General features: G+C 44.8%; 1 protein-coding gene across 1 annotated transcript in view; it reads left to right on the forward strand.

Moving 5' to 3' along the window:
- Positions 1 to 26,581, forward strand: part of NOTCH2 (notch receptor 2) — a 166,271-nt gene extending 139,690 nt beyond the window's left edge. Inside the window, exons 20-34 of the mRNA XM_025872548.2 lie at positions 498 to 651; positions 1,221 to 1,405; positions 2,949 to 3,081; positions 8,113 to 8,349; positions 10,736 to 10,848; positions 11,700 to 12,205; positions 13,551 to 13,898; positions 14,675 to 14,817; positions 15,017 to 15,227; positions 15,661 to 15,757; positions 17,154 to 17,322; positions 18,189 to 18,490; positions 19,243 to 19,390; positions 20,026 to 20,123; positions 21,936 to 26,581. Of these exons, the coding sequence (XP_025728333.1) occupies positions 498 to 651; positions 1,221 to 1,405; positions 2,949 to 3,081; positions 8,113 to 8,349; positions 10,736 to 10,848; positions 11,700 to 12,205; positions 13,551 to 13,898; positions 14,675 to 14,817; positions 15,017 to 15,227; positions 15,661 to 15,757; positions 17,154 to 17,322; positions 18,189 to 18,490; positions 19,243 to 19,390; positions 20,026 to 20,123; positions 21,936 to 23,324 (4,233 nt within the window). The 3' untranslated portion in view covers positions 23,325 to 26,581. The remainder of the gene's footprint in view (positions 1 to 497; positions 652 to 1,220; positions 1,406 to 2,948; positions 3,082 to 8,112; positions 8,350 to 10,735; positions 10,849 to 11,699; positions 12,206 to 13,550; positions 13,899 to 14,674; positions 14,818 to 15,016; positions 15,228 to 15,660; positions 15,758 to 17,153; positions 17,323 to 18,188; positions 18,491 to 19,242; positions 19,391 to 20,025; positions 20,124 to 21,935) is intronic.
- The last annotated feature ends 806 nt before the right edge of the window (positions 26,582 to 27,387 follow it).

A 27,387-nucleotide genomic window follows, 5' to 3' on the forward strand; every position in this document is an offset into this window, starting at 1 on the left:
GCTCATACTCTTTGCCTTATGTTTTTCATAAGCCTGATTTTCTCCCCTGTAAGTAAGCTCTGTGACAGCTTCTAGGTTTATTAACGGGCTTTAAGTCCTTTTACTTGTAACCACCATGGACAGATTTGATTGAGACCCATGTAGATTTCTCCCACAGGATTAGTACAGGTGTTATGAACCTTCTGACAGCTGTAATTTCTTTCTTTCTGACTGTTACAGGGTGGCCACAGATCTGGACATAGTCATAACATAGGGAATAACTTTATTAGGCTCCCTCAAATTCTTGAACTTCTGTGGTAAGAACTTTTTAAATAGCAGAGCTAAGAAGAATTAGATTGTATAAAATGATTGGATTACTGGAGAACATTGGACTATTTTAAGACTTTGCTGAGGGCTCTTTTTTTTATTTAGTGTGTTTTCCTTTGATTCTTAAAATGCAGTGTGACTTATTTTCTTCTTTTCTGGTATTTGGATGTTGATGTATCCTTCCGTTTCAGACCCTGGTGAACCTCTGTAGTCGGTCTCCATGTAAAAACAAAGGTACTTGCATTCAGGAAAAAGCAGAGTCCCGGTGCCTGTGCCCATCTGGATGGGCTGGTGCTTACTGTGATGTGCCCAATGTGTCCTGTGAGGTGGCGGCCTTCCATAGAGGTGAGCTCTGCCTCCTCAGGCTCCAGGGTCACTCCCCAAAGTAGCGGCCAACTAGCAGCATTTTAGGACAGGTATTGTTACCTTGGGAAGAATGGACAGTGGTGGGTGGGCAAGACTCTACAAAAGGGTCTGAGATGGAAGGTGAAAGGCAGAGGCACATGCTTAGAGATTCCAAAAAGAAATGTATGTAAAATGAAATGAAGGCATATTCTACTTTTAGGACTTATTTCTTTTCTTTTCTTTCTTTCTATTTTTTTTTTTAAGATTTATTTATTTTAGAGAGAGAGGGAGCAGGGGGATGGGGAGGGGAGGGTGGAGAGGGAGAGAGAGAATCTCAAGCAGACTCCATGCTCAGCATGGGCTCCATCTCACAACCCTGAGATCACTACCCCTCCTGAAGTCAAGAGTTGGATGCTTAACGGAGCTACCCAGGCACCCCAGGGCTGGTTTATTTTCAATATAAATCTGGTGCTGAGCGCCATGAACTAGATAAGAATATAGTTAGTTGGTCTGAACCTGACAGGTCGTGTGCTCTCCTGTGATGTTTCTTCCTGTACTGGGTTTCCTAGGGGTGTCCACTGACCACCTGTGCCAGCACTCCGGCATCTGCATCAATGCTGGCAATTCGCATCACTGCCAGTGCCCCCTGGGCTACACCGGGAGCTACTGTGAGGAGCAGCTCGATGAGTGCTCATCCAACCCCTGCCAGCACGGAGCCACCTGCAGGGACTTCATCGGCGGGTACAGATGTGAGGTAAGATGAGCAGGCAGAGGTCAGGGGCCTCCCGAAGATGGCACAACTATTGTGAGCACTAGCATACTGAAGTTAGCGGCTTATGACTTATTTTTACAATTATTTTTTTTAACCAATCACCATTATATTGTCTACCAACCACCACTGGTTTCAGCCCCCTTTGTAATAAGTTCACATGGCTCCAGTAAGGTATTTTTATAGAGGTCTGGAACCATCTCAGTCGCATAGGGTTGCCTCCGGGTTCAGAGCCAACATTCACTGCCAGAGTGCATTTCCCAGGCCAGCCACTCAGTGGCCCCTGGGACTTCCCTGAATAGCAGCTGAGATAGGAGAAGCCACTTTGAGGTGTGTCCTGAAGTTGCTTAGCCGGTTCTGTGTAGCATCACACTAAATATGACATGTATATATTTGAGGAAGTGTGTGTCTGTTAAGGAACATGTCACTGTCTTCCTGATGGCTGGGCTGATAATGGGTAGAGCAAGATGTTAACAAAACACCAGAGTCTTGAATTTGACACCAGTTCAGGCCACCCAGGAACACTGAGAAGAGCTTTTCTTCTCATAAATGAGCTAAAGATGGCCTCTTTATATTGGCTCCATGGTTATTCCTTCACAGCAGGCTGGGACCTGTTAGTTCAAAAGCCACCAGTGCCAAACTCAAATTTTTACACAGCCAGTTTTTCTAAAAATAGCCCTAATAAAGTAGATTTTTAGCCATGTAGAGCCTTTCTGCTTTGTATATTCTGCAAAACAGCACCCAATATCTGCAAGCCATAGGTAAGCCCCAGGACATAAAGACCCCAAGCCAGTGCTGCCCTTCAGAGCTCTCTGACCCAGAGACGGTAGCCTGGCTGTACCAAACCTGTAAGCCCCCTCTCTGTTACCCCTTTCCTTGGAATTCACTTGCCATCCTCTCTTACCTACCTCTCCACTCTGGACAGTCTCATGCTGTGAGGGGTGCCCTTACATGCAAACCTGTCAAAGCATTGCCCAATAAAGCCACTTCATGGTCAGGGTCTTTTTCCTTGATCAGCCCTGAAATTCCTCACCCCCCGCATCTACGACGTTAGCTAACATGGCCCCTCTCCCATCTCAGCCAGTTTCTCATACACATGTGCGGTTTCCTGAATCTAGAGGTCAATAAATGCAATATGTTTACTATTGTCCACACGTACCGTTGGACTGAGTCATAGGGTCCTCATCGCATACCAAGGAATGCATATTTTAAAGATGGGAATACCTGCATTGAGGAGCAATGAAAGTTTTGCACAGGTGTCAGTTCTGAAATATCCCTCAGAATGTTGAGTCCTTGCCTTTGTTATAAAGTGGCTTTTCAGCTGGAAGATGTAAATGTCGGTATGCTGCAAGTTGGCCCTGCACAGGATGATTGGTAGAGCATGTGATGGTGCTGGAGAATCATATAGGAGCTGGGTGGGGGCAGGGGGTGGGCAGAGGTATACACCGACCTTCCAGATCTCATTTGCTGTGGTGGTCTATTTCCAACAATGGTCCAATGTTTCTTCCCTTTTGCTTGTTCCTATCAGTGTGTCCCAGGATATCAGGGCGTCAATTGCGAGTATGAAGTAGATGAGTGCCAGAATCAGCCATGCCAGAACGGGGGCACCTGTGTCGACCTTGTGAACCACTTCAAGTGCTCCTGTCCACCAGGCACTCGAGGTATGAAGTCAGCCCTGCCCGTCTCCATCTAGGGCATTTTCTTAAGTTATAAATCCATTTTTAGTGTGGAGGAGTTTTTAAAAAATTAACCATTTAGTTCTGGATTCTGGTAACTTAGGCCATTTCATGTTCTCAGTTCTGTCTGGTTGTTGTTGACTTTTTTTTAATGAACATATAATGTATTATTTGTTTCAGGGGTACAGGTCTGTGATTCAACAGTCTTACACAATTCACAGCGCTCACCATAGCACATACCCTCCCCAATGTCCATCACCCAGGCACCCCATTCACCCACCCTCCTCCATTCCAGCAACCCTCAGTTTGTTTCCTGAGATTAAGAGTCTCTTATGGTTTGTTTCTCCCTGGTTTCTTCTTGTTTTATTTTTCCCTCCCTTCCCTTCTGATCCTCTGCCTTGTTTCTCATCTTATGTTCCATGAAACACAGAATGTGGAAATGATGCTGTGTTGCAACAAAATTGGCCTGGTTAGCAAGATTTCTTGGTGCTTCAAGGGAAAATAACTAGTGGTCTCTTGAATAAATAATTCACATTTACTAGCTTGTGTATTTTTTTAAACTTGCCAAGTATTGCCTCCATAAGGTGGGGGAATGAATGAAATGAAAATATTTGCCTATTTTCATAAACCCAGGGGAGGAAGCTGATGGCCTAAGGCTATAACTAAGAATTGCAGTGAAGCCTATGGAGTCCAACCCTAGACTGAATGATGGGGCATTAGTCTACTGTGGGCATTGCCCCTGCCTCCAAACAGTTTTCTGGAGAGAGCTTGGAGTATTGTTTGTTAGGAGAGATGTAGTTATAACTGTTCTGAGCAGCCTGTGAAAAGAAAAAAGCTGAGTCCAGCCACAATGGTGAGAAATTCATCTCAGTGTCAGAATAGAATGTCAGGGAAGTATTTACACTCTCTTAGACCTTTGTGCCAGTGAACTTTGATAATTTACCTTCCTTGAGTTTGGGGTTTGGCTAAACTAAAATAGGAGAGTACCCCACTAATAGGATAGTTATCAAGCAATGAGGTTAAAGAGGAAGAGAAAACTCAAGAGAAACAGCCTTTAAATATTTGAATAAATATTTGAATATATCCTGTGAAAAGGGGAGTTGTTCTCTGCTCTAGAAATCAATAGTTGAAAGAGAGGAAGTGATTTTGATTCATTATTAGTTTGCTCCTTTTAATAATTTTACTGTTTAGGACAAGCTCCAATTCTGGTGGTAGCAGATTAAACCTCAGATCTCAGTGGCTTAACACAACGATGGTATTTTTGTCACTCAAAGTCTGAGTGTCTCTCTCTGTATTTTAGATATGAAGTTGCAAGCACTTGGCCTCCAAGGCCTCCACAGCAGAGGAGGAGGGACAGACTTGTAGGGTCATGCAGACCTGTAGGGTCATGCAGGCTCTCCCTGCCTCAGTCTGGACATGACACCCATCATTATTGCTAATAGTACATTGGCCAGAATTAGTAAAATGGTCTCACTCTGACTCCAGGGGAGACTGGGAATATGGAAGAGCCCGTGGATATTCATTGTATGCTAAGATTTCTGCTGTACCCTAAATGTTTTATGAATTACAGTTGTCAGTCCTAGAATGGACCATTTCATAAGGCAACAAAAGTTCTCTCTTCTGTTGGTTAAGGATGGCTTAAACAATAGTTTTGCTATTAGTATTGACAGTCTTTTTCAATACTTTGAATATATCATCCTACTGCTTTTTGACCTCCAGGTTTTTGTTTTTGTCTTTTAATGAGAAATCAGCTGTTAATTCTTATTGAGGATCCCTTGTATGTGATAAGTTGCTTCTTCCTTGGTGCTTTCAAAATGCTCTCTTTGTCTTTGTCTTAGGACCTTATGGTTATGATATGTGTAGGTATGGAGCTCTTTGAGTTTATCATGCTTAGAATTCATTGAGTTATCATACTATGTGTGCTTGATTAGGTATGTAAAGTGGTATTTATTTCTCCCGGCTTGACTTCTCTGGCCATTGGTGAACCTTCAGGAGACTGTCAAATCCCATAGATTCATTGTGAGAGTTATCACAATGATTGTTTTTATTTCAGTACTCCTGAGCTTTGGATCTTGGCCTGGGGGCACCTCCAATTCCAGGTCATGAGCTAACTGTTTTGCATATCCTTACTACTTTGCTTCAGGCTGAGGTTGAGCTCATTCTCACTCAATAGGTCTGTCTATTACTGCTGGTTCCATTCTGATGGGATGCATCTGTATTCATTTTACTAGCAGCCCCTAATCACCAAATAGTCTGTGTAAGTGGGATCACAAACTGGGTTTTTTTTTACTGTCTTGTTTTTTATTTAGTTTGTAAAAAGGTAATATATGCACATGTCCCAAATTTTATACATAGACACACACACACACTTAAATACATACACATGTAGCAAAAGCATCAAGTGAAAATTCTCTTTCCATTCCCCTTCCCTATACCTAGTTCTCCCTCTCCCACAAACAAGTAATCTTTACTTCATTTTACTTTCTTGTGTATCTTCTAGTTTTTTTTTTATGTGTCCTTCAGAATTTCTTTTTTATTTACCCCACTTCTTACTCTGAAGATAGGGTATTAGATAAACTCTTGTACTTGATTTTTTTTTTTGTTTTTGCTTAATTGGAGATGTTTCCATATCAGTTTATAGAACCTCCTTAATCTTTTTCACCCTGTAGAATTTTGAGCATAGCCTTTTGAACCAGTGTCCTAATGATAGAACTTTGGGTTTCTTGCATGTGTATATTTGTAGATAAGTTTTCAGAAATGGAATTGCTGGATTAGAGAATTATGTGCATTTGTAATTTTGATTGATATCGCTGATTCATAGCGTATGAGTATACTGGCTTCTCAGTGAGGATGAATGTAGTCTCATCTATGAGTCATTTGGTTTCCTCTTTTAGTGGTTTCTCTGTATCTCTTATCCTTTTTTCCCTATTACATGGTTTATCTTAATATTTTACAGAGATTAATTATGATACAAAATATTCTCAAATATTTTTTGTCTTTGATTTTCTTTGATTTTTTTCATGCAGAGCTTTTTATTTTTATTCTTTTTTAAGATTTATTTATTTATTTTAGAAAGAGAGAGCAGGGAGAGGGGTGGAGGGAGAGGGAGAGAGTGAATCTCAAGCAGACTCCACGCTGAACATAGAACCCAAGTGGGGCTCGATCTTAGGGCCCCAGGATCATGACTTGACCAGGAGTCAGATGCTCAACTGACTGAGCCATCCAGGCACCCCTGGAGCTTTTTCTTTTCTTTTCTTTTTTTTTTAAGATTTTATTTATCTATTTGACAGAGAGACAGCAAGAGAGGGAACACAAGCAGGGGGAGTGGGAGAGGGAGAAGCAGGCTTCCCGCCGATGTGGGACTTGATCCCAGGACCCCGGGATCATGACTTGAGCTGAAGGCAGACGCCTAACGACTGAGCCACCCAGGTGCCCCTGGAACTTTTTCTTTTTAATCAGTTTGGATTTATCAGCCTTTTTTAAATGGCTTCTGGATTTTGAATCCTAGTCAGCAACACCTTCTACACTCTAAGATTATAAAGGAATTCTCCCATGTTTTCTTCAAGTACTAGAAAACTGAAGAACTTTTCCATATGGCTACTAATTTGCCCCAACACAATTTACTGAATATTTGATCTGTACAATAATTTGAGATGGCAGCTTCATCAAATTCTAAATTCCCTTGTGTATTTGGGTGTTATTCTGAACATTTTTTTTCTTTATTGTTCTGTTAATTTATCAATACCACTCTGTTTTAATTAATTAATTAAATTTTCCAGACTGTGGTTATGGTTTATTTTTTCATATAACTTTAGAATCAGGTTGTCTATTAAAAAATCCTGGTGGCATTTTTTATGGGGGTCACATTAAATTTATGAATCTATGTAAGGAAAACTGACATCTTTACAATGAGGAGTCTTCCTAACCAAATCGTAACATCTTTTCATTTATTCATATCTCCTTTGTGCCTTTCAGGGCTATTTTAAAGTTTTCATATAGGTATAGTGCATTTCTTTTTAAGATTTATTCCTATATTTGTCTCTTGAAAATGAGGTCTTTTCTTCCTTTTTTTTTTAAGATTTTATTTATTTATTTGAGAGAGAGCATGAGCATGGGTAAGGGGAAGAGAGAGAGAGAGAGAGAGAGAGAGAGAGGGACAAGTAGACTCCCTGCTGAGCACAGAGCCTGATAGAGGGCTCTGTCCCAGGACCCTGGATCATTACCTGAGCCAAAGTCAAATACTCAACCGACAGAGCCACCCAGGAGCCCTCTTTTTCCTTTTTAATAGTCTTGCTTATATTAGTGTGTGCTACAAATATAAGTGGCAAGAATACAGAACTGTTTTCCTTTCTTTTGTAATTTTTTGAATCATTCATAGAATCATCTCTAGAATTGTCATTGATTTCTTTTGTACTCTAAAAAATATTTACAGATGTTCATACTAGATGGCTTATTTACATCTATAGTACATTAAATGAGTTCTGTTTTAAATGGAATAACCTTTGAGCTCTCAACAGGATATTTTCCCTACAATTTTTAAAAATAAGAGACTATACACATTATTTTATAGGAAAAAAAGTCAATGGTCTAAAACTTAAATATATCACTCAAAATTTAGTTTCAGTTCTTACCAATATTTTTACATACTTATAATCTACATGTTGATTGTGATAGTCTCTTTTGAACTGTTTCTATAGTTTGAGTAAAAGGAATAAATTAATGAAAAGTTGCTGGGTCTCCCAGATGGGGCAGATAATGCTGGCTCCTGCCCAGGGGACTGCTTCAGTGGGTTGTGTGGGAGGGTACCTGTGAGGCCCTGAGCATATTCTTTCCTTGGCTCTTACTGGCCACCAGGAGGGTGGCAGCTTCGCCCTGCCTGACCTAAAAGGTCCCGTCGCAGATTGAGACATGTAACCTGAATAACTGCAAAGTGCTGACAAGGGTGTCTCTTTTTGGCTGGAAAGCAGCGTTCCAAAGAATGTCATCCATTCTCTGTCTCTTCTCTCTTTTCTCCAGGCCTGCTTTGTGAAGAGAACATTGATGACTGTGTCGGGGGTCCCCACTGCCTTAATGGTGGTCAGTGTGTGGACAGGATCGGGGGCTACAGTTGTCGCTGCTTGCCTGGCTTTGCTGGAGAGCGGTGTGAGGGGGACATCAATGAGTGCCTCTCGAGCCCCTGTAGCTCTGAGGGCAGCCTGGACTGCATCCAGCTGACCAACGACTACCTGTGTGTCTGCCGCAGCGCCTTCACTGGTGAGAGCCTCGCCAGCAGCCCCAGCACTCTGCCTCGGAGGGGCCTTGAGAGAGGAAATTGGGCCCCGTGTGTCACGTTGCTGACCCAAGTGAAGCTTTTTTCTTGTGTAGGAAAAACTAGACCATCTTAATTCAGAGCCCAGTTTTTCCTTAGGTCTGTGCTTCATGGATGTTATAGTCCATCTCTGTCTTTTTTGTTTTTCCTGGGATATTTTCTCTTCTGTTATACACTGATGATATCATACTGTAGCAGAATTACGAAAAAAGACATAGAATGTTGGGAGTGGTTGAGCAAAATAACACTTTTTAATTGGGGCAAAATACATCTAACATAAAGTGTACCATCTTAACCACTTTAAGTGTACAGTTCAGTGGTATTAAGTATACTCACATTGCCATGCTGTCAACACCAAACCACCCAAAGAACTCTTTCATCTGAGGAAAATAATGTCTTGTGTTCAGAAGCTGTGCATCTGTTCTGGTTTCACCACCTATCTCCTTTGGCACGTAGAGACCTGAGTTACTGGGTAGTCACTGCCACGGTGACCTTTCCACCTCTGGGACCCAGACAGGATTAGGATCTGCTAGGTCACCTAAGGGGAGGAGGTCCGACTTGGGGTGTGTTTAAGCAAAAACCAGTTCATGAGATTATGTACTAGAAAGCTTCAGAGGTGTGACCTGCACAGCTAAGAGTTGGCCATGCTCCCAGTCTCTTCTCAAGCTGCTTCTTTTTCATCACGGATCATAAAGATGACCAAGTCCTGCCTCGGAATAGGGGCTTGTCATAGGCACTTATTATTTCTGAAGATGGGCAGCTTGGTGACTTTGGGGGACTACAGTAGTATCTAACAGTGGCGGTGTCATCAGATACTCAAGACGTCTGCCTGGCATTTCTGGAGTCATTCCAGACTATGCTGTAGTAGTATTCCTTGGGAGTCAGATAATAGGCTACAGTGGTCTCCTTAGTAATAATTTGGCAAGTTGGACTCTGCTATATTGTGAGCCCATCTCTAGACTTCCTTCCTTCCAATTTTAAAGATATGTTAGTTTTAAGAACTTTGGTAATTTATGAAGAGTGGGAGGGAGTTTGCACTATGGAAGGTACCTGGATGTGATAGCAAAAGAGGAACAGTGCATTATGAACGTCATACCTACTGAGGCAATGCTGGACACAAAGAGTATGAACAGTCTGTCCTGCAGCCTTATATTAACCATGAGGTGCTTGGGAAGCCAGAGAAGCAAAACTGACTGCTATTTCTCTCATTGCCTTGGAGGCTTCCTTTATGGGGAAACCCTAACAAGCACTTAAAAAGAAAGGGGGAAACAGGAAGGAAGGACTGAAGATTGCCTTGAATTAGGGTCCCACCATCGGGAAGTAGTGGTGATGTGTTGTCCGCACTTGTGATGGAAAGGAATGCCTCGAGCTCCTTGGTTGTAATTATTGCGAGCTGCGGTTGCTGAGATGAACGCTGGGGGGCCGTCTGTCCCCGAGCCCCATGCCCATGTGATGGCGGCTCTTGGGCCATGGCTGCCGCTGTGATTTGAAGAGTCAGGCAACAGTAACCCTTGCCTCTTAACTCTGGTCAAAACTATGCCTGTTTTAATTTCCTTTTGAAAGCCCCTCTTCCCTTGGGCAGCGGCTGCACTCCGGGTGGGCCCATCTCCTGCTGTTTGCCAGGGGGCGCCCAGCTGTGTCTCTGGGTCTCCCCCTGGGCCCCAGTTGCTTACTTCACTTTATCCTGCAGCGGTGGCCTCGGGATGCCCTCTGTTTTAGAACTGTCTCTAGAGGAAATTAACTCTGGAAAAATTAAGCTGTATTTTAAAGCAGTGCTGATCAGATTACAGAATGGCTAGAAAATGACTGAAAAGAGAGTTTATGGATGAAAAATCTCTGTAAGCTACCAGTCACCACTTGGATGTGTTGGCCCGGTGTAGCCTCTCCTGTGAAGTTGACAGCTTTAACAAAATGCACCGAACAGTTTTGGTAAATGTTCCTTTTGGCTTATGAAAGCTAAAAGTATCTTCAAAAAAAATGAAAAAGCTGAGGTGTCCTTTTCTTTTCCTTCTCTTCTCTTTTTTCTTTCTTTTGGTCGGATTAGAATGATTTTTCATGTCCCTCTCCATCCTATTTTGTGAGTCTGTTGGGGATGTGTGCCCCGTGTACTTACTGTGTGGGCGGGGCAGATGGGGGCATTGGCCTGAGCCAGTGGCGGTCCAGTGAGTGTTTTTCTCATCTTCTCATGTTTCCTTGGGCTTAGGACCCAGCTCGCACCTCTTGCCCCATCCCTCACCGCCTGGCCAGCTCCTGTCCCAGCAGCACTCTGTTCAGTAATGTGCAGTCAGTACTTCTGCCTTTTAAAACTCCTTTTCCATTTTCTGTTTTGAGGTCGTCACTGTGAAACTTTCGTCGATGTGTGTCCCCAGATGCCTTGCCTGAATGGGGGGACTTGTGCTGTGGCCAGCAACATGCCTGATGGTTTCATTTGTCGTTGTCCCCCGGTAAGTGCCATGTTGTCTATTTAAGGGGCATGCTCTTTTTCATACAGTCTGGATAAAGCTGTTAAGATACGCCCAGAAACAGTGAGCTCCCTAAATCTGTGACTCTCAGTCTTCAGAAGCACTAAGAGAAATCCACGGGAATTGGTGGAACGTTCCCTTGAAAACAAGACTAGGGTCTCTGGCCTCTGGGTGTGCCGGAGGGTAGTCTTGCCTCCCCGACTGGGGCAGTGTTGGTTGGAAATGCTACTCTGCTTACGTTCCTTAGCAGGGATTATTTGGGAGCAAGCTGCTTGTTACACTAGAAGGAAGCCTATTTTTAGCCATTTGCTGTGCAAACTCTTTGGCCTCTGCCGGAGGCTAAAACCTCCCTAAAACAGAGATCCCTATGTGTGAGGATATACCAAAAGGAAACCTGGGCAGTCACCTTGGTCTGGCTGAGCAGGAAGCAGAAGGATAAAATGACATGGAAAGCTTTTTAGATACCCCAGACTCCTGAAATAACGTCCCCCTCCCCTGCCCCAAAGCCATTATATGAGTGGTCTAAGGACAGCTAGGGAAGGTGCTTCTGGATAACGGTGTCATCTGAGTCTTATCCCACCTCTGACGTCTGGATTTAATTTCTGAAAGTGAGCTCTTAACCTGAGAGAATTCTACATTCATCCCATGGAACCTTCATCCCTGACCTTAGGTTGACTTGAAGAGGCTTCTTCCTAGAACGTGGTGCAGGAGGCCACATGGAAGGATTTTAGCCATGTGTCTAATCTTTATCTTTCTGGAGGTGGGTGTGGCAGAGAAGGGATTGGGAGGAAAAACGAGGCCCACTGTCCTCATTCTTTCACTGATTTCCACAGGGATTCTCCGGGGCAAGATGCCAGAGCAGCTGTGGACAAGTGAAGTGCAGGAGAGGGGAGCAGTGTGTGCACACGGCCTCAGGACCCCGCTGCTTCTGCCCCAACCCCCAGGACTGCGAATCAGGCTGTGCCAGTAGCCCCTGCCAGCATGGGGGTAGCTGCTATCCTCAGCGCCAGCCTCCTTACTACTCTTGCCAGTGTGCTCCACCATTCTGGGGCAGCCACTGTGAACTTTACACGGCCCCCACCAGCACCCCTCCTGCCACCTGCCTGAGCCAGTACTGTGCCGACAAAGCTCGGGATGGCATCTGCGATGAGGCCTGCAACAGCCATGCCTGCCAGTGGGATGGGGGCGACTGTTCCCTGACCATGGAGAACCCCTGGGCCAACTGCTCTTCCCCACTTCCCTGCTGGGATTACATCAACAACCAGTGCGATGAGCTGTGCAACACAGCCGAGTGCCTTTTTGACAATTTTGAATGCCAGGGGAACAGCAAGACATGCAAGTAAGAGTCCAGGGTCCCCAGAAGCTGAGGGAGACTATCACTAACACACCTCAGTTCCTCGTTCTTGCTCCTAACCACTCCGGGGCTTCAGCCCAAGCTGCCTCTGCTTTTCAGACTGGTGCCCTGAGGCCCTCTTCCTGGTGCCAGCCTTGCCCCGCCGCACGCTGCCCTGTGCTCCCCCTTGCTGACAGAGGCCCAGGAATGCTCGTGCACAGCCACCCTCTGTCTGCCTCTCTCTGCATTCTTACCTGCCGCTCTCACGACCTCCTAGGGGAAATAACTTTTGGAAGTGGTGTTACCCATTCCCAGGCAGCCTCTCACACCTGCCTGCAGGATGAATGGAAAGGTCTGTACCTCTCTCTGTTCACCCCATTCCTTTCTTTTAGACAGGGATTCCCCATCTAGATTTATCAGGAAGCAGAAGCCAGATCAGGCCGCTTAACCCTCCTGGTTGTTACTGTGGCGGTTACAAGGTGCTTTATGGTTAAAGAGCAACTCTCCTTTTAGCTGTCCCATTTAATTTAATCTCAGTGAGCTCTCAAACAACCGTATGAGGCATAGGTACCATTAATGGTCTTTCCCAGGTGAGGGAACTGAGACCTGGGAGGTGAGAGAACTTGCCAGAGCACATACAGCTATTGCTGATTCCCAAGCTCTTCATTGAGCCAGTGTGGCAAGTTGTACCAGTGGCATAACTATCAAGCGGTGGGAGTGGGGAGGAGAGTGGAGATGAAATGGTTTGTGCATCGTTTAGGTTTGGGGACTCAATTTCCTTTTCCCAGTATTTGAAAGAGGCTGTATGTGCTCTGGTACAAATTTAAATCTGGTCTCCTGTATGGGACACACCTCTCCCAATCTTCTGGAGCTAAGATTCAGTCTCGTTTGGGAAGGAAATGGGCCATATTGACATGGTCCTCTGCAGAGCCCTGGTGGTTCAGTTCCTGGAGGCAACTTTTACTTCTAAAAGCTCATTGTTAACTCACTAGGGATACTGGATAAAAAAGGAGAGGAAACGTGTACCTGGTTGATTTTTGTTTCGGGTATGCAGCTTTGCCTACAAATCTGACTTAACAAGATTACCAGCTGCCTGGGGGGCTGTAAGCCCATGCAAGCATAGGGAGCACAGTGTTGTTTCTCCTTTGAGGAGCACTCACTGATATTGAGTGGTGTAGATGATATGCACTCTATGCTGTCGGCCATAGGAGATTTGACAAAGGGACCTGATTTGGGCCACAGAAGATAGGTGGGAAAAGCTCCAGTAGTTCCAAGTAGAAAACCAAATAGCGCCGCAGTCTATTCTGAACTGTCTCCTTGTTCTCTCCCTCTTCTGATTCCCCCTGCCTAGGTATGACAAATACTGTGCAGACCACTTCAAAGACAACCATTGTGACCAGGGATGCAACAGTGAGGAGTGCGGCTGGGATGGGCTGGACTGTGCTGCCGACCGGCCAGAGAACCTGGCAGAGGGGACCCTGGTTATAGTGGTGCTCATGCCCCCGGAGCAGCTGCTCCAGGACGCCCGCAGCTTCTTGCGGGCGCTGGGCACCCTGCTCCATACCAACCTGCACATTAAACGGGACTCGCAAGGGGCACTCATGGTCTACCCCTATTATGGTGAGAAGTCAGCTGCCATGAAGAAGCAGAGGATGACTCGCAGGTCCCTTCCTGGTGATCAAGAACAGGAGGTGGCTGGGTAGGTTTTTGGTTTCTAGACCTCTTGAAGCTTAATTCTTAACTTCTTAAAGCTTGTAAAGCTAAGTACGTTGATACACAGAAGTCATAACTGAGCCTATAAAAATGTAGAGCTCAGACAAGTAGAAAGGCCCACCAAGTACAACAAACCCATTTGCCAGTACGTGTGTTTAAGGGTAAGGGTTTACCTTGGTCTTGGTATCCTGAGAGGTGCAGCGGAGCAAGCAGAAGGCAGGATGTCAGGGAGGTCTCAGATGCCAGAATCCATAACCCTTTGCCACGGTTGCCTCAGATCCCTTTAGAACTGACTCTTCTTTTATAGTCATCATTGCCTTCTGTTCGAGGCCCTGCATTTGTCATAGAAGTCTCTGTAATAATCTTGACTCGTTCCATCATTGCGCCCCACTATTGTTGGTGTATCCCACAACTTTCGACTCTGTAGCTGGCTAGGATCCAGATGCAGAGACAAAGGAGACTAAGGACCAGCTTTACCCTCTTTCCTTACTTCATCTTGTGCTGCCTCAGTCAGAAGGTGCAGACTCAGCCAGGCCAAGGAAGGGGAGACCTAGTCCAAGTGGGAATTAGTGGCTAGGATCTAGGGACAGGACCTTAATTCCGGAGATCTTTCGGAGGCACCCTCACAGAGCTGGAGAGCCCGGTGCTGAAGGTGAGGAGGGAAGGCTCAGGTAATCGTTTTTAGCTTCACTTGCTTAACTGACCCCCTTCTGTTTTACTCACCATGTCCCTTTTCTCCTCTTTTCCCTTGGCATCCCACAGCTCTAAGGTGTTTCTGGAAATTGACAACCGCCAGTGTGTTCAAGATTCAGACCAGTGTTTTAAGAACACAGATGCAGCAGCAGCTCTTCTGGCTTCTCATGCCATCCAGGGAACCCTGTCCTACCCTCTGGTGTCTGTCGTCAGTGAGTAGCACTGGTGTTAAGGGGACAGTTTGGGGCAGGGGAGGCATTACCCGGGGACAGTGAGAAAAGGGCACACTTTTCAGCGTGCAGCTCTGTTTTTCAGGGCTGGTGAGGTCAATCAGTCCATGTCTTCTAAGTGAATTTGGTGCTAATGCTGCGAGATTTATTCAGCACTTTCCCTGTCCCTCTGCACTTCCAGGTGAATCTCTAACTCCAAAACGCACTCAGCTTCTCTATCTGCTTGCTGTGGCTGTCGTCATTATCCTGTTTATTATCCTGCTGGGAGTTATCATGGCGAAACGAAAGCGTAAGCATGGCTCCCTCTGGCTGCCTGAAGGTTTCACCCTTCGCCGGGACTCCAGCAATCACAAGCGTCGTGAGCCGGTGGGACAGGATGCCGTGGGGCTGAAGTAAGATGGTTTGCCAACAAACTGCTAGTCACAGTGGTAATAAGCAGGGATAAATCAGAAAGGAGATCTTGTTGAATTATGATTTTAAATTTCAAGCTCTGGCCACACCACATCACCACACTTGACCATGATTCTGAATTCCTGCTGAGTGACTATGAAATAATAGGAGTCTGGATGCTTCTGTTGGGTACATATTCAAGCGGTGGTGCTCAGCTTCTTTGTTGAGGCGCACTTTTGTTGTAATCTCTTGATCCATGGGAAAGGAAAGGATGTTTACTGAGGCAGTGGGACATAAAATACTGCCCATCCTTTCTGGGCCAGGGCCCCTGAGAGTCTTTGAGGATGGCCATGGAAGAAGTATTAAAAACCACTATATTAGTTTATGATTTAACCTCTGCTGTTGTTTTTCCCCTTCTTAATCTTGTCCTATCAGAAATCTCTCCGTGCAAGTCTCAGAGGCTAACCTAATTGGTTCTGGAACAAGTGAACATTGGGTTGATGATGAAGGGCCCCAACCAAAGAAAGCCAAGGTAAGCTGGCCATGGTAGAACCACCATTGTCAGTCACGATCTGGTCACATTTCAGATTTCTGTCCTTTGGTATCCAGAGTGAATGGGAGGAAAGGGTGGTAATCTTTATATGCTGCCCAGGCAATGGCTACCCCTGGCTGTCTTGAAAGGCAGAAATTGTTAGGTCCTCAATGGCCTTAGGTTTCCTCCATATGTGTTTCAATAAGAACTCTTTAAAAATAATAAAACAAACATGCTTCCTTCCTTAAGAATCATGCTGATGATAGCCAGATAAGAACTGATGTTATGTATAAAAAGTGATTTCCTTTATGGCTAGATCTCTCCCTTATCCTCTTTGGATACTCCTTCTGGAAAGGAAGGTACAATTACACAGTGGAAGAAAGGCAGTGACCATTGAGTTTGGAGGTTCTGCATCTTGAGCCCAGGAAATTAAAACCATACAGACATAAGAGGTAGATCAGGCTGAAGCTGATGTGGAAAAGGAGACGATCCATCGATAGCTATACATGCCTGGGATATGCATATATCCATGGTATTCTAAAGCAGCTTGAAGGTATGCATGCTTGAGGAATACAGGGATGCAATACCAGATGATGGTTAAGTACATTGCTTTAGTTACAATCAGAACTGAATTCAGATCCAAAACTCTACTACTTCGTAGCTAGAAAATTACTTAACCTCTTTGTACCTAATTGTCATTGTCTGTAAAATAGGGAGTTGTTGTGAAGATGAAATATGGCAATATGTGTGAAGCATCCTATCCATTTTCTATCACAGTAAATATTCAATAAAAGGTAGCTGCTTTTTAAGTTATGTTAGTAATTATTGCTCAACAAATATTTCCCTGGGTGCTTGCTATGCTCTGGGCCCTGTGTTAAGTACAGGGAAGTGGTATTGAATAAGGCATGTTTCCTGTTCTCACGGACCGTACTGTCTAGTGGTAGAGACTGCCATGTAGTGCCTTGTAAGCACTTAACATATAGTTAGTTTAAGCAGAGCGTGCTTTTTGGGACCCACCAGAGGAATTAAAGTCCAATTCTATTTGAAGGGTAGGTAGGAGTTAGACAAAGACTTGGGAGTGGATATGGCAGACAGAGGGGACAACCCAGGCAAAAGTCCAGAAGCAAGGAAATGGTGCTTTGTGGATCTGTAGATAGCATATTTGGTAGGCAAAATAGATGGCATGTTAAGGCTGAAGCCTGGAGTTTGGGATGGGGAGGTTGGGAGAGTTGTACAGGAGAGGGTGACAGGAACCACTTACAGCTGGTGTGGATGATGCCCTGGAGGGTGGAGTAGAAGGAGAGAGAAGTGGGTAGAAGACTCTGGACTAGCTCCTCGTCCTCTGTTCCTAATAGTGGGGGCCAGGTCAACAGGGAGCATTGTTTTCCCCTGTCAGGCTGAAGATGAGGCTTTGCTCTCAGAGGAAGATGATGCCATCGATCGACGTCCATGGACACAGCAGCACCTTGAGGCTGCAGATATCCGCAGGACACCATCACTGGCGCTCACTCCTCCACAGGCGGAGCAGGAGGTGGATGTGCTGGACGTGAATGTCCGTGGCCCAGGTCAGCACCCACAAGCCTCCCCCTTTCCACCTACCATGCCTGCCCTTGGTTCTGGGTTGTGCCTGTGTTGGCCCCACTTGGTGATATGCCCCCGCCAATTGCACAGACTAAATCAGCCTGAGGAAATGAATGCTTAGGGAATACAGGCATGCAGAAATTAGAAACCTATGTGAGAAGAAGGGAAGGATTTCACATTGCCTCACGTACAGCATGCTTGGGAATAGATAGGCTCATTATATGGGAAAGATTTTACTGGGATAGAAAAATAATATCCCAGGGGCACCTGGGTGGCTCAGTCATTAAGCGTCTGCCTTCGGCTCGGGTCATGGTCCCAGGGTCCTGGGATCAAGCCCCACATGGGGCTCCCTGCTCTGCGGGAAGCCTGCTTCTCCCTCTCCCACTCCCCCTGCTTGTGTTCCCTCTCTCGCTGTGTCTCTCTCGCTGTCAAATAAATAAATAAAATCTTTAAAAAAAAATAATATCCCAAAGCAGAGGGATAGAAAATTAGTTTAGTTGATACCTCAGTGCATATCATTCTATTAATACTGGACATTTTAAAATGTGGCCCAATTTAAAATAACATTTCACTTAGGAACTTAAACAGAAAGCGTTGTTTAACTTAGAGGACAGCTCCAGCTTAAAAAGACTCTTACTTTCCCACTACTCTTCACAGGAAGGACATTATCAGAGGAAAAATAGGTGGCAGATGTAAAACTAATTGCCAATTACCACAAGAAGCCCAGGGATTTTTATTTTCCCCCATAAGAATAACTTTATTCAAACGGAACTATTCCAACAGTTGGGCTAATGGAACATTAATGTCCTTCTCCTCCTTGAATACTTTTTGGAAAATTCTTTTCTTATAGATGGGTGCACCCCATTGATGCTGGCTTCTCTCCGAGGAGGCAGCTCAGATATGAGCGATGAAGATGAAGATGGAGAGGACTCTTCTGCCAACATCATCACAGACTTGGTCTACCAGGGTGCCAGCCTGCAGGCCCAGACAGACCGGACCGGTGAGATGGCGCTGCACCTTGCAGCCCGCTACTCAAGGGCTGATGCTGCCAAGCGTCTCCTGGATGCAGGTGCGGATGCCAACGCGCAGGACAACATGGGCCGCTGCCCTCTCCATGCTGCAGTGGCAGCGGACGCCCAGGGGGTCTTCCAGGTAAAGAACAGGAGTAGGGCTGATTCCCCGTGGATCTATCATGTTTCCTCTTTGCTAAGGCACTTAATATCCAATTACATTCATTCAAAAATTCTTTGAGAGAATAGGGTGGGTGGTGGAGTCACGCTTGCTGGATGGGAGAGCAGGAGAAGAATGGCAGCAAACTGACCTAACTCTTAACAGCCAGATAGCGATAGACGCAAATCATACCGGGGTTTCTGATTCTTAATCACCACCCTTTTTGATGTGCCAAAATGCCTCCTAAGTGAATAGGTCAGAGGGGAGTGTTCCCTGTTACCAAGCTTCCGACTAGTGTCAGCTTCTTCCTGTAGTTGTATCTGACTATATGGACTTCTAGCTGCTCCTTGGTGGTTTTCTTGACATGAATTCACAGTGTATTCCTTGTTGCCCTTTTATTTTAGCCTGGCGAGGAAACTGGAAGCATTCTGATTCATCTTAAACTATATACCATAATTGAGGTTGTGGTATTTTCCCACATCCTTCCTTTCTTTAGAAAGTAGAAGACATCACTTTCCATGAGCCATCGTCTCTTGAGCACCCATATGTTCATTCATTCATTCAATATTTATTGATTGAGGATGATAAAATCTTGGACACAAAGATAACAAAAGCATTCCCTGCCTTCCAGAAATTTAGTGTAGCATCAGCTCTGTTGCTTTTGTTTCTTCTCTTAGTTTCATTATCTTCTTTTATCCAGGTGACTCTCTTTTCTGTACTTTCTCATCTTCTAGATTTTGATCCGCAACCGAGTGACTGATCTGGATGCCAGGATGAATGATGGCACTACACCGCTGATCCTGGCTGCCCGCCTAGCTGTGGAGGGAATGGTGGCAGAACTGATCAACTGCCAAGCAGATGTGAACGCAGTGGATGACCATGGTAGGGCCGAGAGGCAGGGAGTTGGATTCTTGCCTGCAAAGCACGCCGTTGAGGGGAAAATCATTACACAATCCTTGAAGAACTGTCCCAGATTTGAATCCACTGTATATTCTTTCATTCATTTGTTCTTCCTTTCAACATTTTGAGTTCAGAGAACTAAGCCAGTGGGTAGTCCACAGACAAAGATGGGAAGGGATTTTTAGTGAGGGTTCTTGGATCTCAAATCCAGTCTGTGAAAGTCTTGCCTCTGTAGGTTCCCAGGCATACCACGCTCGATATGAGGACTTGTGAACTGACTTCACTAGAGGGCTGTGGGCAATATCTTAAATGACATTCTGGTGTGTGATAGATAGATTCTTGTCCTCAGTGTGGGATTCTATCATGTGGAGGACGTGGGTACCATAGACAAATGATCCTACATGTCTTCTGAAGGCTAGGCTACCTGTATTAAAGTATTTCTAGAACAGAAGAAAAGTAAGGTAATACTTTGTTTTTTTCCCATGGGCACCCACAAACAACTGGCTTGCTGTTCTCTGGGAAGTTCGAAGTTTCCTTGTATAAGTCATGATGTTTCTTTATACTGTAGGTACATGTCCCTCTACTCTGTCTGCTTATAAAAATGTTTTTCCCTACAGGGAAATCCGCTCTTCACTGGGCAGCTGCTGTCAATAATGTGGAGGCAACCCTTTTGCTGTTGAAAAATGGGGCCAACCGAGACATGCAAGACAACAAGGTACAGTCTGGGCTCTGAGCTGGAGGGCAGACTTAGCAGTGCCTTCCCTTTTCTCCTATAGTTCCTCTTGTGATGAGTTTAGACAAAGAGGGACGCAGGTTGGACAGGAACTGGCTCCGAAGAACTTGAGGGGAGGGTATTGGGCTTACCCAGGGAAGTGTCAGGAGTGAACCCTCTGCCTCCGCAGTACTCAGTCTAAAGCAGGCTGTCCTATAAATAATGTCAGTGTAGCCTTCTCTGCCTTTCTCTTCATTGACATTGCTCCTTTTTTTTAATTTTTTTTATTATGTTATATTAATCACCATACATTACATCATTAGTTTTGATGTAGTGTTCCATGATTCATTGTTTGCGTATAACACCCAGTGCTCCATGCAGAACGTGCCCTCTTTAATACCCATTAAGCAGGCTAACCCATCCCCCAACCGCCCTCCCCTCTAAAACCCTCAGTTTGTTTCCCGGAGTCCACAGTCTCTCGTGGTTCGTCTTCTCCTCTGATTTCCTCCTCTTCATTTTTCCCTTCCTACTCCCCGTGTCCTCTGTGCTATTCCTTATGTTCACAAATAAGTGAAACCATATGATAATTGACTTTCTCTGCTTGACTTATTTCACTTAGCATAATCTCCTCCAGTTCGATCCATGTTGATGCAAACATTGGGTATTCATCCTTTCTGATGGCTGAGTAATATTCCATTGTATATATGGACCTATCCAACAAGAAGATCTAACAATTGTAAATATCTATGCCCCCAACATGGGAGCAGCCAACTACGTAAATCCACTGTTAAACAAAAAAAGAGTCATATTGATAATAATACATTAATTGTAGGAGACCTCAACACTCCACTCTCAGCAATAGACAGATCATCTAAGCAGAAAATCAACAAAGAAACAAGAGCTTTGAATGATACACTGGACCAGATGGACCTCATAGATATATACAGAACATTCCACCCTAAAACAACAGAACACTCATTCTTCTCGAGTGCACACGGAACTTTCTCCAGAATAGACCACATACTGGGTCACAAATCAGGTCTCAACCGATACCAAAAGATTGAGATCATTCCCTGCATATTCTCAGACCACAGTGCTTTGAAACTGGAACTCAATCACAAGAAAAAAATCTGGAAGAAATTCAAACACTTGGAAGTTAAAGACCTCGGTCTTTCTCCTCTTCTCTGTTCTGCTTATGCTCACTTCCTTTTCTCTTGTTCATTTTTATTTTCTTTGCTGTGGCTCCTGTTTTCTGCTCTTGGACACCATGGGTGTTTTCCTGTTTGCTTTTCTTCCTTGAGTCTTAGGTCATGTTTCCCCTCTCTTGCTCATCTTATCTTGTGTATTTCCTCTCTTCCCTTATTTTAATTCTTTCTTGAACATGTTTTGTTTCCTTTTGCTTTTGCTTCCCCTTATTTTTCTGCTTTAGGTTCTTCCCCTGCTACCTTTCTTATTTCTAACTTCCTTTCCTCTTAGAACCCGATTTTGATAAGTTCAGTGCTCTTTTAAGCAAATCTCTGGCTCAAGGGCATGCTTTATTTCACATATTCCTAACTAAGGAGACATCTTCTGCAATGGGGCAAAACATTCTTGGGGAAGGGTGAAATAATCGTACTCTTTTTTATGTATAAAGCCACAGATATCCAGTCAGTACACAGGCAGATAGACATTTTATCTGTGGTATTAAAATTTCATATAGGGAGGCAGTTAGAAAAAAAAATGTCTATGGGGTTGATAATAACAAAGTGTGAGAAACACTGGCATATTCTCAAGAGTGTTGCTAATTTTACTGTGCCATGTGGGCCTTTTCTGTAGGAAGAGACACCTCTGTTTCTTGCTGCCCGGGAGGGAAGCTATGAAGCAGCCAAGATCCTGTTAGACCATTTTGCCAATCGGGACATCACAGACCACATGGATCGTCTTCCCCGGGACGTGGCTCGGGACCGCATGCACCATGACATTGTGCGCCTCCTGGACGAGTACAATGTGACGCCGAGCCCTCCAGGCACTGTGCTGACTTCTGCCCTCTCACCTGTGATCTGTGGGCCCAACAGATCTTTCCTCAGCCTAAAGCACACCCCAATGGGCAAGAAGCCTAGACGGCCCAATACCAAGAGTACCATGCCCACTAGCCTCCCTAACCTTGCCAAGGAGGCCAAGGATGCCAAGGGTAGTAGGAGGAAGAAGTCTCTGAGTGACAAGGGTCAGCTGTCTGAGAGCTCAGTGACTTTATCCCCTGTTGATTCCTTAGAGTCTCCTCACACATATGTTTCTGACACCACATCCTCTCCAATGATTACATCCCCTGGAATCTTACAGGCCTCACCCAACCCTCTGTTGGCCACTGCTGCCCCCCCTGCCCCAGTCCATGCACAGCATGCACTGTCTTTCTCTAATCTGCATGAAATGCAGCCTTTGGCTCATGGGGCCAGCACCGTGCTTCCCTCTGTGAGCCAGCTGCTGTCCCACCACCACATTGTTCCCCCGGGCAATGGCAGTGCAGGGAGCTTGAGTAGGCTCCATCCTGTCACTGTTCCGGCAGATTGGATGAACCGCATGGAAATGAATGAGACCCAGTACAATGAGATGTTTGGTATGGTTCTGGCTCCAGCTGAGGGCACGCACCCTGGCATAGCTCCCCAGAGCAGGCCGCCTGAAGGGAAGCACATAACTACCCCTCGGGAGCCTTTGCCCCCCATTGTGACTTTCCAGCTAATACCCAAAGGCAGTATTGCCCAACCGGCAGGTACTCCCCAGCCTCAGTCCAACTGCCCTCCTCCTGTTGCAGGGCCCGTGCCCACCATGTACCAGATTCCAGAAATGGCTCGTTTGCCCAATATGGCTTTCCCCACTGCCATGATGCCCCAGCAGGATGGGCAGGTTGCTCAGACCATTCTCCCAGCCTATCATCCTTTTCCAGCCTCTGTGGGCAAGTATCCCACACCACCTTCACAGCATAGTTATGCCTCCTCAAATGCTGCTGAGCGAACACCTAGCCATAGTGGTCACCTGCAGGGTGAGCATCCTTACCTGACACCATCCCCAGAGTCTCCTGACCAGTGGTCAAGTTCCTCACCCCACTCTGCTTCTGACTGGTCGGATGTGACCACCAGCCCTACCCCTGGAGGTGCTGGAGGAGGTCAGCGGGGACCTGGAACACACATGTCTGAGCCACCACGCAGCAACATGCAGGTTTATGCATGAAAGAGTCTGCCTCCAGTGTAGGAACAGAACTGCCTATTGTAAATGCTGCTGAGGAACAAATGAAGGTCATCCGGGAGAGAAATGAAGAAATCTCTGGAACCAGCTTCTGGAGGCAGGAGAAAGAAGATGCTTTTATCTTTTAGATAATGCAAGGGAAGCAATTTTGTCAGCTTCACTGGGTATCTGCAGGATTTGGGGTTGGGGGAACATGGCTCCTTTTAATCTCTTACCCGTCAAGCCAAGTTTGTGGAAATGCAAAACGAATATAAGACTTGGGACCATGTTCACTCTTTTCTATTTGGAGAAAAGAATGGATGCCTGTCATAGCCCAGACATTCTTGCAGCTTGGACTGCATTTTAAGCCCTGGGGGCTTCTGCCATATCCACAAGAAGATTCTACAGTATGGTCCTTTTGGAAATTGTACCCTGGAATTCTGCCTACGTTGACCTGTCTCATTTTATCTTCCTTGGAAATTCTTTTGACTTCATTTGGTACTTTAATTTTTGCACCTCTCTGTGGTTGTGCACCCCTGCCCCCAGCATGTTAGAGCGCAAGACCTTTGTGCTTTTAGTCATTCCTGCTCTGGAAGGCAACCTCAGCCTCCTTTCTCTTCTTTTCCCAGTGTCCCCAGGAGTATCACAGGGTTTGCTTTGGTTATGGTTCTCAGCATACACCTATCAAGTATGTTTATTTAGAAAATGAATCTCTTGCAGTTTCCTACGTAATATCGTTCCTACAAGAGGAAGGGGGAGCAAGATAGTTTTCTTTGAACCCATTCTGGGGACAGAAGACCCTTTCAAGAGACTGCATGCAGGGTTTTACCTAAACCTTACGAGGAAGAAAGATGAGAATTGGCCTGTTTTTCCTTTTGTGGGCCTAGTCAGTGTGAAGTTTTATCATTGGCAGTGCAGGTACTGCGACCCCCCCCTTAAAAAAAAAAAAAGATTTGGAATGTTGGAATGACCAAGAGATAAGCCAACTCATGTGGGAAGTGGTTACCCACTATCAAGTCCCTTTCCTTCCTGCCCAGCATTCCACTAATGGCCCATGCGAAACACATTTGTTCCCAGATCTCAGAACCCCCAGCCCACTTCACTCATTCATCCAGCAGGGGAAGCTAGCCTTAGCTGTTGAGCCTTTCCTTCCAGATATCTCCATAGAAGAAGATGCCTCAAAGGATGCTCCCTCACCACGGAGAACTGAACTCTGCTCAGCTCGAGGGACCCCATGACAGCTGTGTTCCTTTTGTGGGGGGATTGCAGTCTCCACCTCCTGAGTCTGTTTCTGACCGCATGCCTGCTCACCAGTCTTCCTTCCACACCGTGCGCTCGGAGTTACCAGCGCACCCAAGTAGGTTCTTGCCAAACACACGGACTTGCTATGTTCAAGCTCCAGAAACAGAAAGCTGGCCTGGTTTTGTAGGACCCAAGCCAGCCCTATAAGAAAGCTGGAACCATGAGGCAGCCTTTGCTATGTTTTTGCTACCATTCCTTTTCCGTCATGGCAGGTCATGACATTCCCTTTCAGGCAACTAACATAGAAACTTACGGGGACATTTTCCTTTCCCAGAGTCACCTTCTAGATGATGATGGACAATGAAAGACTTACTGTCTTTGTCATGCTCATGCTCAGATTGTGATTATGTTATACTTGAGTCTGCTCTCTGTATTTGTGGTCTTGGCACCTTCCGTGACCCTCTCACGAGGGCAGAAGCATTCTAGTCAATACTAGAAATAGGAGGAAAACAGTTTTCTTCCTCTTCTCCCTGAGTCAGCTAATAGTTGATCCTGTGACCACGCTGTCGTCTCTACCTGGTGCTATGATGTCATGACACCTGGGAAATTAGTTCTGCTGGGGCATTTTGTAGATATTGACGGGTGAATTTCCTACTCTGTTTTGGTTTGAATGATAGTCTTCGTTCCTGCCTTGGCTAGGAGTGCCCATCAGAGCATCCCGCTTAACCTGATTTATCTGTCTGTGGCCCCATATGGAACCCCTATGTGTCTGTTAACCTGGCAGTCTACAAATGTTCTGGGTTGTTTTTTTTTTTTCAGTCCTGCCCAAGTTCATTGAACCAACAAAAATAATTTGTTCTGCCCCAATATGAGCAGACTGTTCATTCTGTGTTTTATTCTCTCACATGGCAACTCTACCAGCCCTTTCATAGCATGTAACATTTTATCTTCTGAATGGTGACTGTTTGCCTTGGACCCATTGTTGATTCACAGTGGGGAGAACCTCTCTGCATGGACCACTATGGATCCCACCACATCTGCCCTTTCTTCATCCTGTCTCATCCCCACTTCCTGAAAGTATCAGCCTCTGACCCAACAGCTTGGCTCCTCTATAGCTTCCTCCCTCCCCAACCACAACGTAAGCCTAACTTGGTTGTTTCTCCTTCTTGGGATCCTTTGGGTTTGGGGGAAGGGACTGTGAAAACTGCCATTACAGACAACAGGCTTCAGTGATGAAGGGGAAGACACTGCCTTTCAAGCATTTATCAATCCCTTAGATTTTAAGAACCCTTGAGTTGTATAGTGCCTAATAAAAGAGAAGGTGAGATGGAGAATCACTTTCTCATTGGGGTTCTGAATTAGAGACTTAAGTTTTTATAGGCCATATCTTTTATGCCATGTATAGGTCACCTCCCCATTTTTGGTTTATTTTTATTTTTATAAATTCTTCCTCTGATTCCTCTTCTGTCTGCCTTTGGGGATAGATTTTTCTGTTCGTTTCTTCTGTTTTGCGTTAAGCACCATTTTCTGACTTACATGATGGTGAGGGAGGGAAAGGTGTAAGGGAAAGAGAGAGTGAAAGACTTTGATGTAAGCAATCAGCCATGATGCTCAAGCCCATTATACCATCTTATTAGTACGTTTGCTGGTACACAGTTCTTGCATAGAAAAGAACCAAAGGTATAATGTTTTGTTGGCAGGCAGTTTGGAGATTTGGGTTTTAACCAACACATTGAATGTATGATGACTATTTGAGAGGACACAATTATATGACCTGACGCTCCCACTTGTAACTGTTTGGTACTATGGCTCCTTCCTTGTGTACATTTCTCTTAAAAGTGATATTATATCTGTTTGTATGAGAAACCCAGTAACCAAGAAAAATGACTGCATGTTCCTAACTATGACATAGTAAGGAAAATGCACAATGTTTTTACTTTTCAAAGTTTCATTCTAAAGTAGTTAAGATGAAATTTATATGAAAGCATTTTTATCACAAAATAAAAAAGATTACATGTCAAGTTCTGTGGCATTGCAGTTTTTATTTCCCATTCCTGTGTCCCCGGTCTTGCGATGATACACCTGATGATGTCAGAATTCGCTGAGAGAGAAATAGTTTTCTTTTTGTTCTGAGTCCCCCAAAGCCCAGCACTAGGTATCTTTTTTTCTTTCTCCAGCCAGATTGCAAAGAAATACTTTTGAAGAAAACACTTATGTCTAACAGGAAGCATCACAAGACAGAGTCACTTTTTTGTGCACTGGTTGGTGACAAATAGACACTTGCCCAGGACAGAGGGCCTTCCAGTAGAGATGGAGAGTGTTTGCTAAAGCCAGAATTGAAAAGTGGGGTCTAACTCATAATACTGATGGTGCTGTTACCTAAACCGTTAACTTGCAGTATTGTTCCTCAAAGTAAATTTTATATAGAATTTCATATCTACAATTCCAAAATAGTATTTTGCCTGTAAATATGTTACCAAGTTCCTTTATACATTTACTCGTGAAAGTCCAGCAGGGAGACAATTGAACACAAATATTTGACACTGGTGGTATTTATGGCATTAGTGGTCTTGTATCAACTTTAGCATTGAGTTTATCTCCATATTCTGTTAGCCTTGAAGAAACTTCTGAATCACACATATGTAATTCTAAGTGGCAGAAGTATTTATTGAAATGACTGGAAATCTTAACGATATGCTTCAATTAAATAGTAGAAGAAACATTATTCAAGATCCGACAAATATGTTTTAACACAACTGATAGCGCATATTGGTTATCCTGAGAGCATTGTAATTTCATATAAAACACATTTAAGTCTTCATGTTAG

The sequence above is a fragment of the Callorhinus ursinus genome, unplaced genomic scaffold, assembly GCF_003265705.2.
Source record: "Callorhinus ursinus isolate GAN/ISIS: 27379988/994484 unplaced genomic scaffold, GSC_fseal_2.0 scaffold9, whole genome shotgun sequence".
Classification (NCBI taxonomy): Eukaryota; Metazoa; Chordata; class Mammalia; order Carnivora; family Otariidae; genus Callorhinus; species Callorhinus ursinus.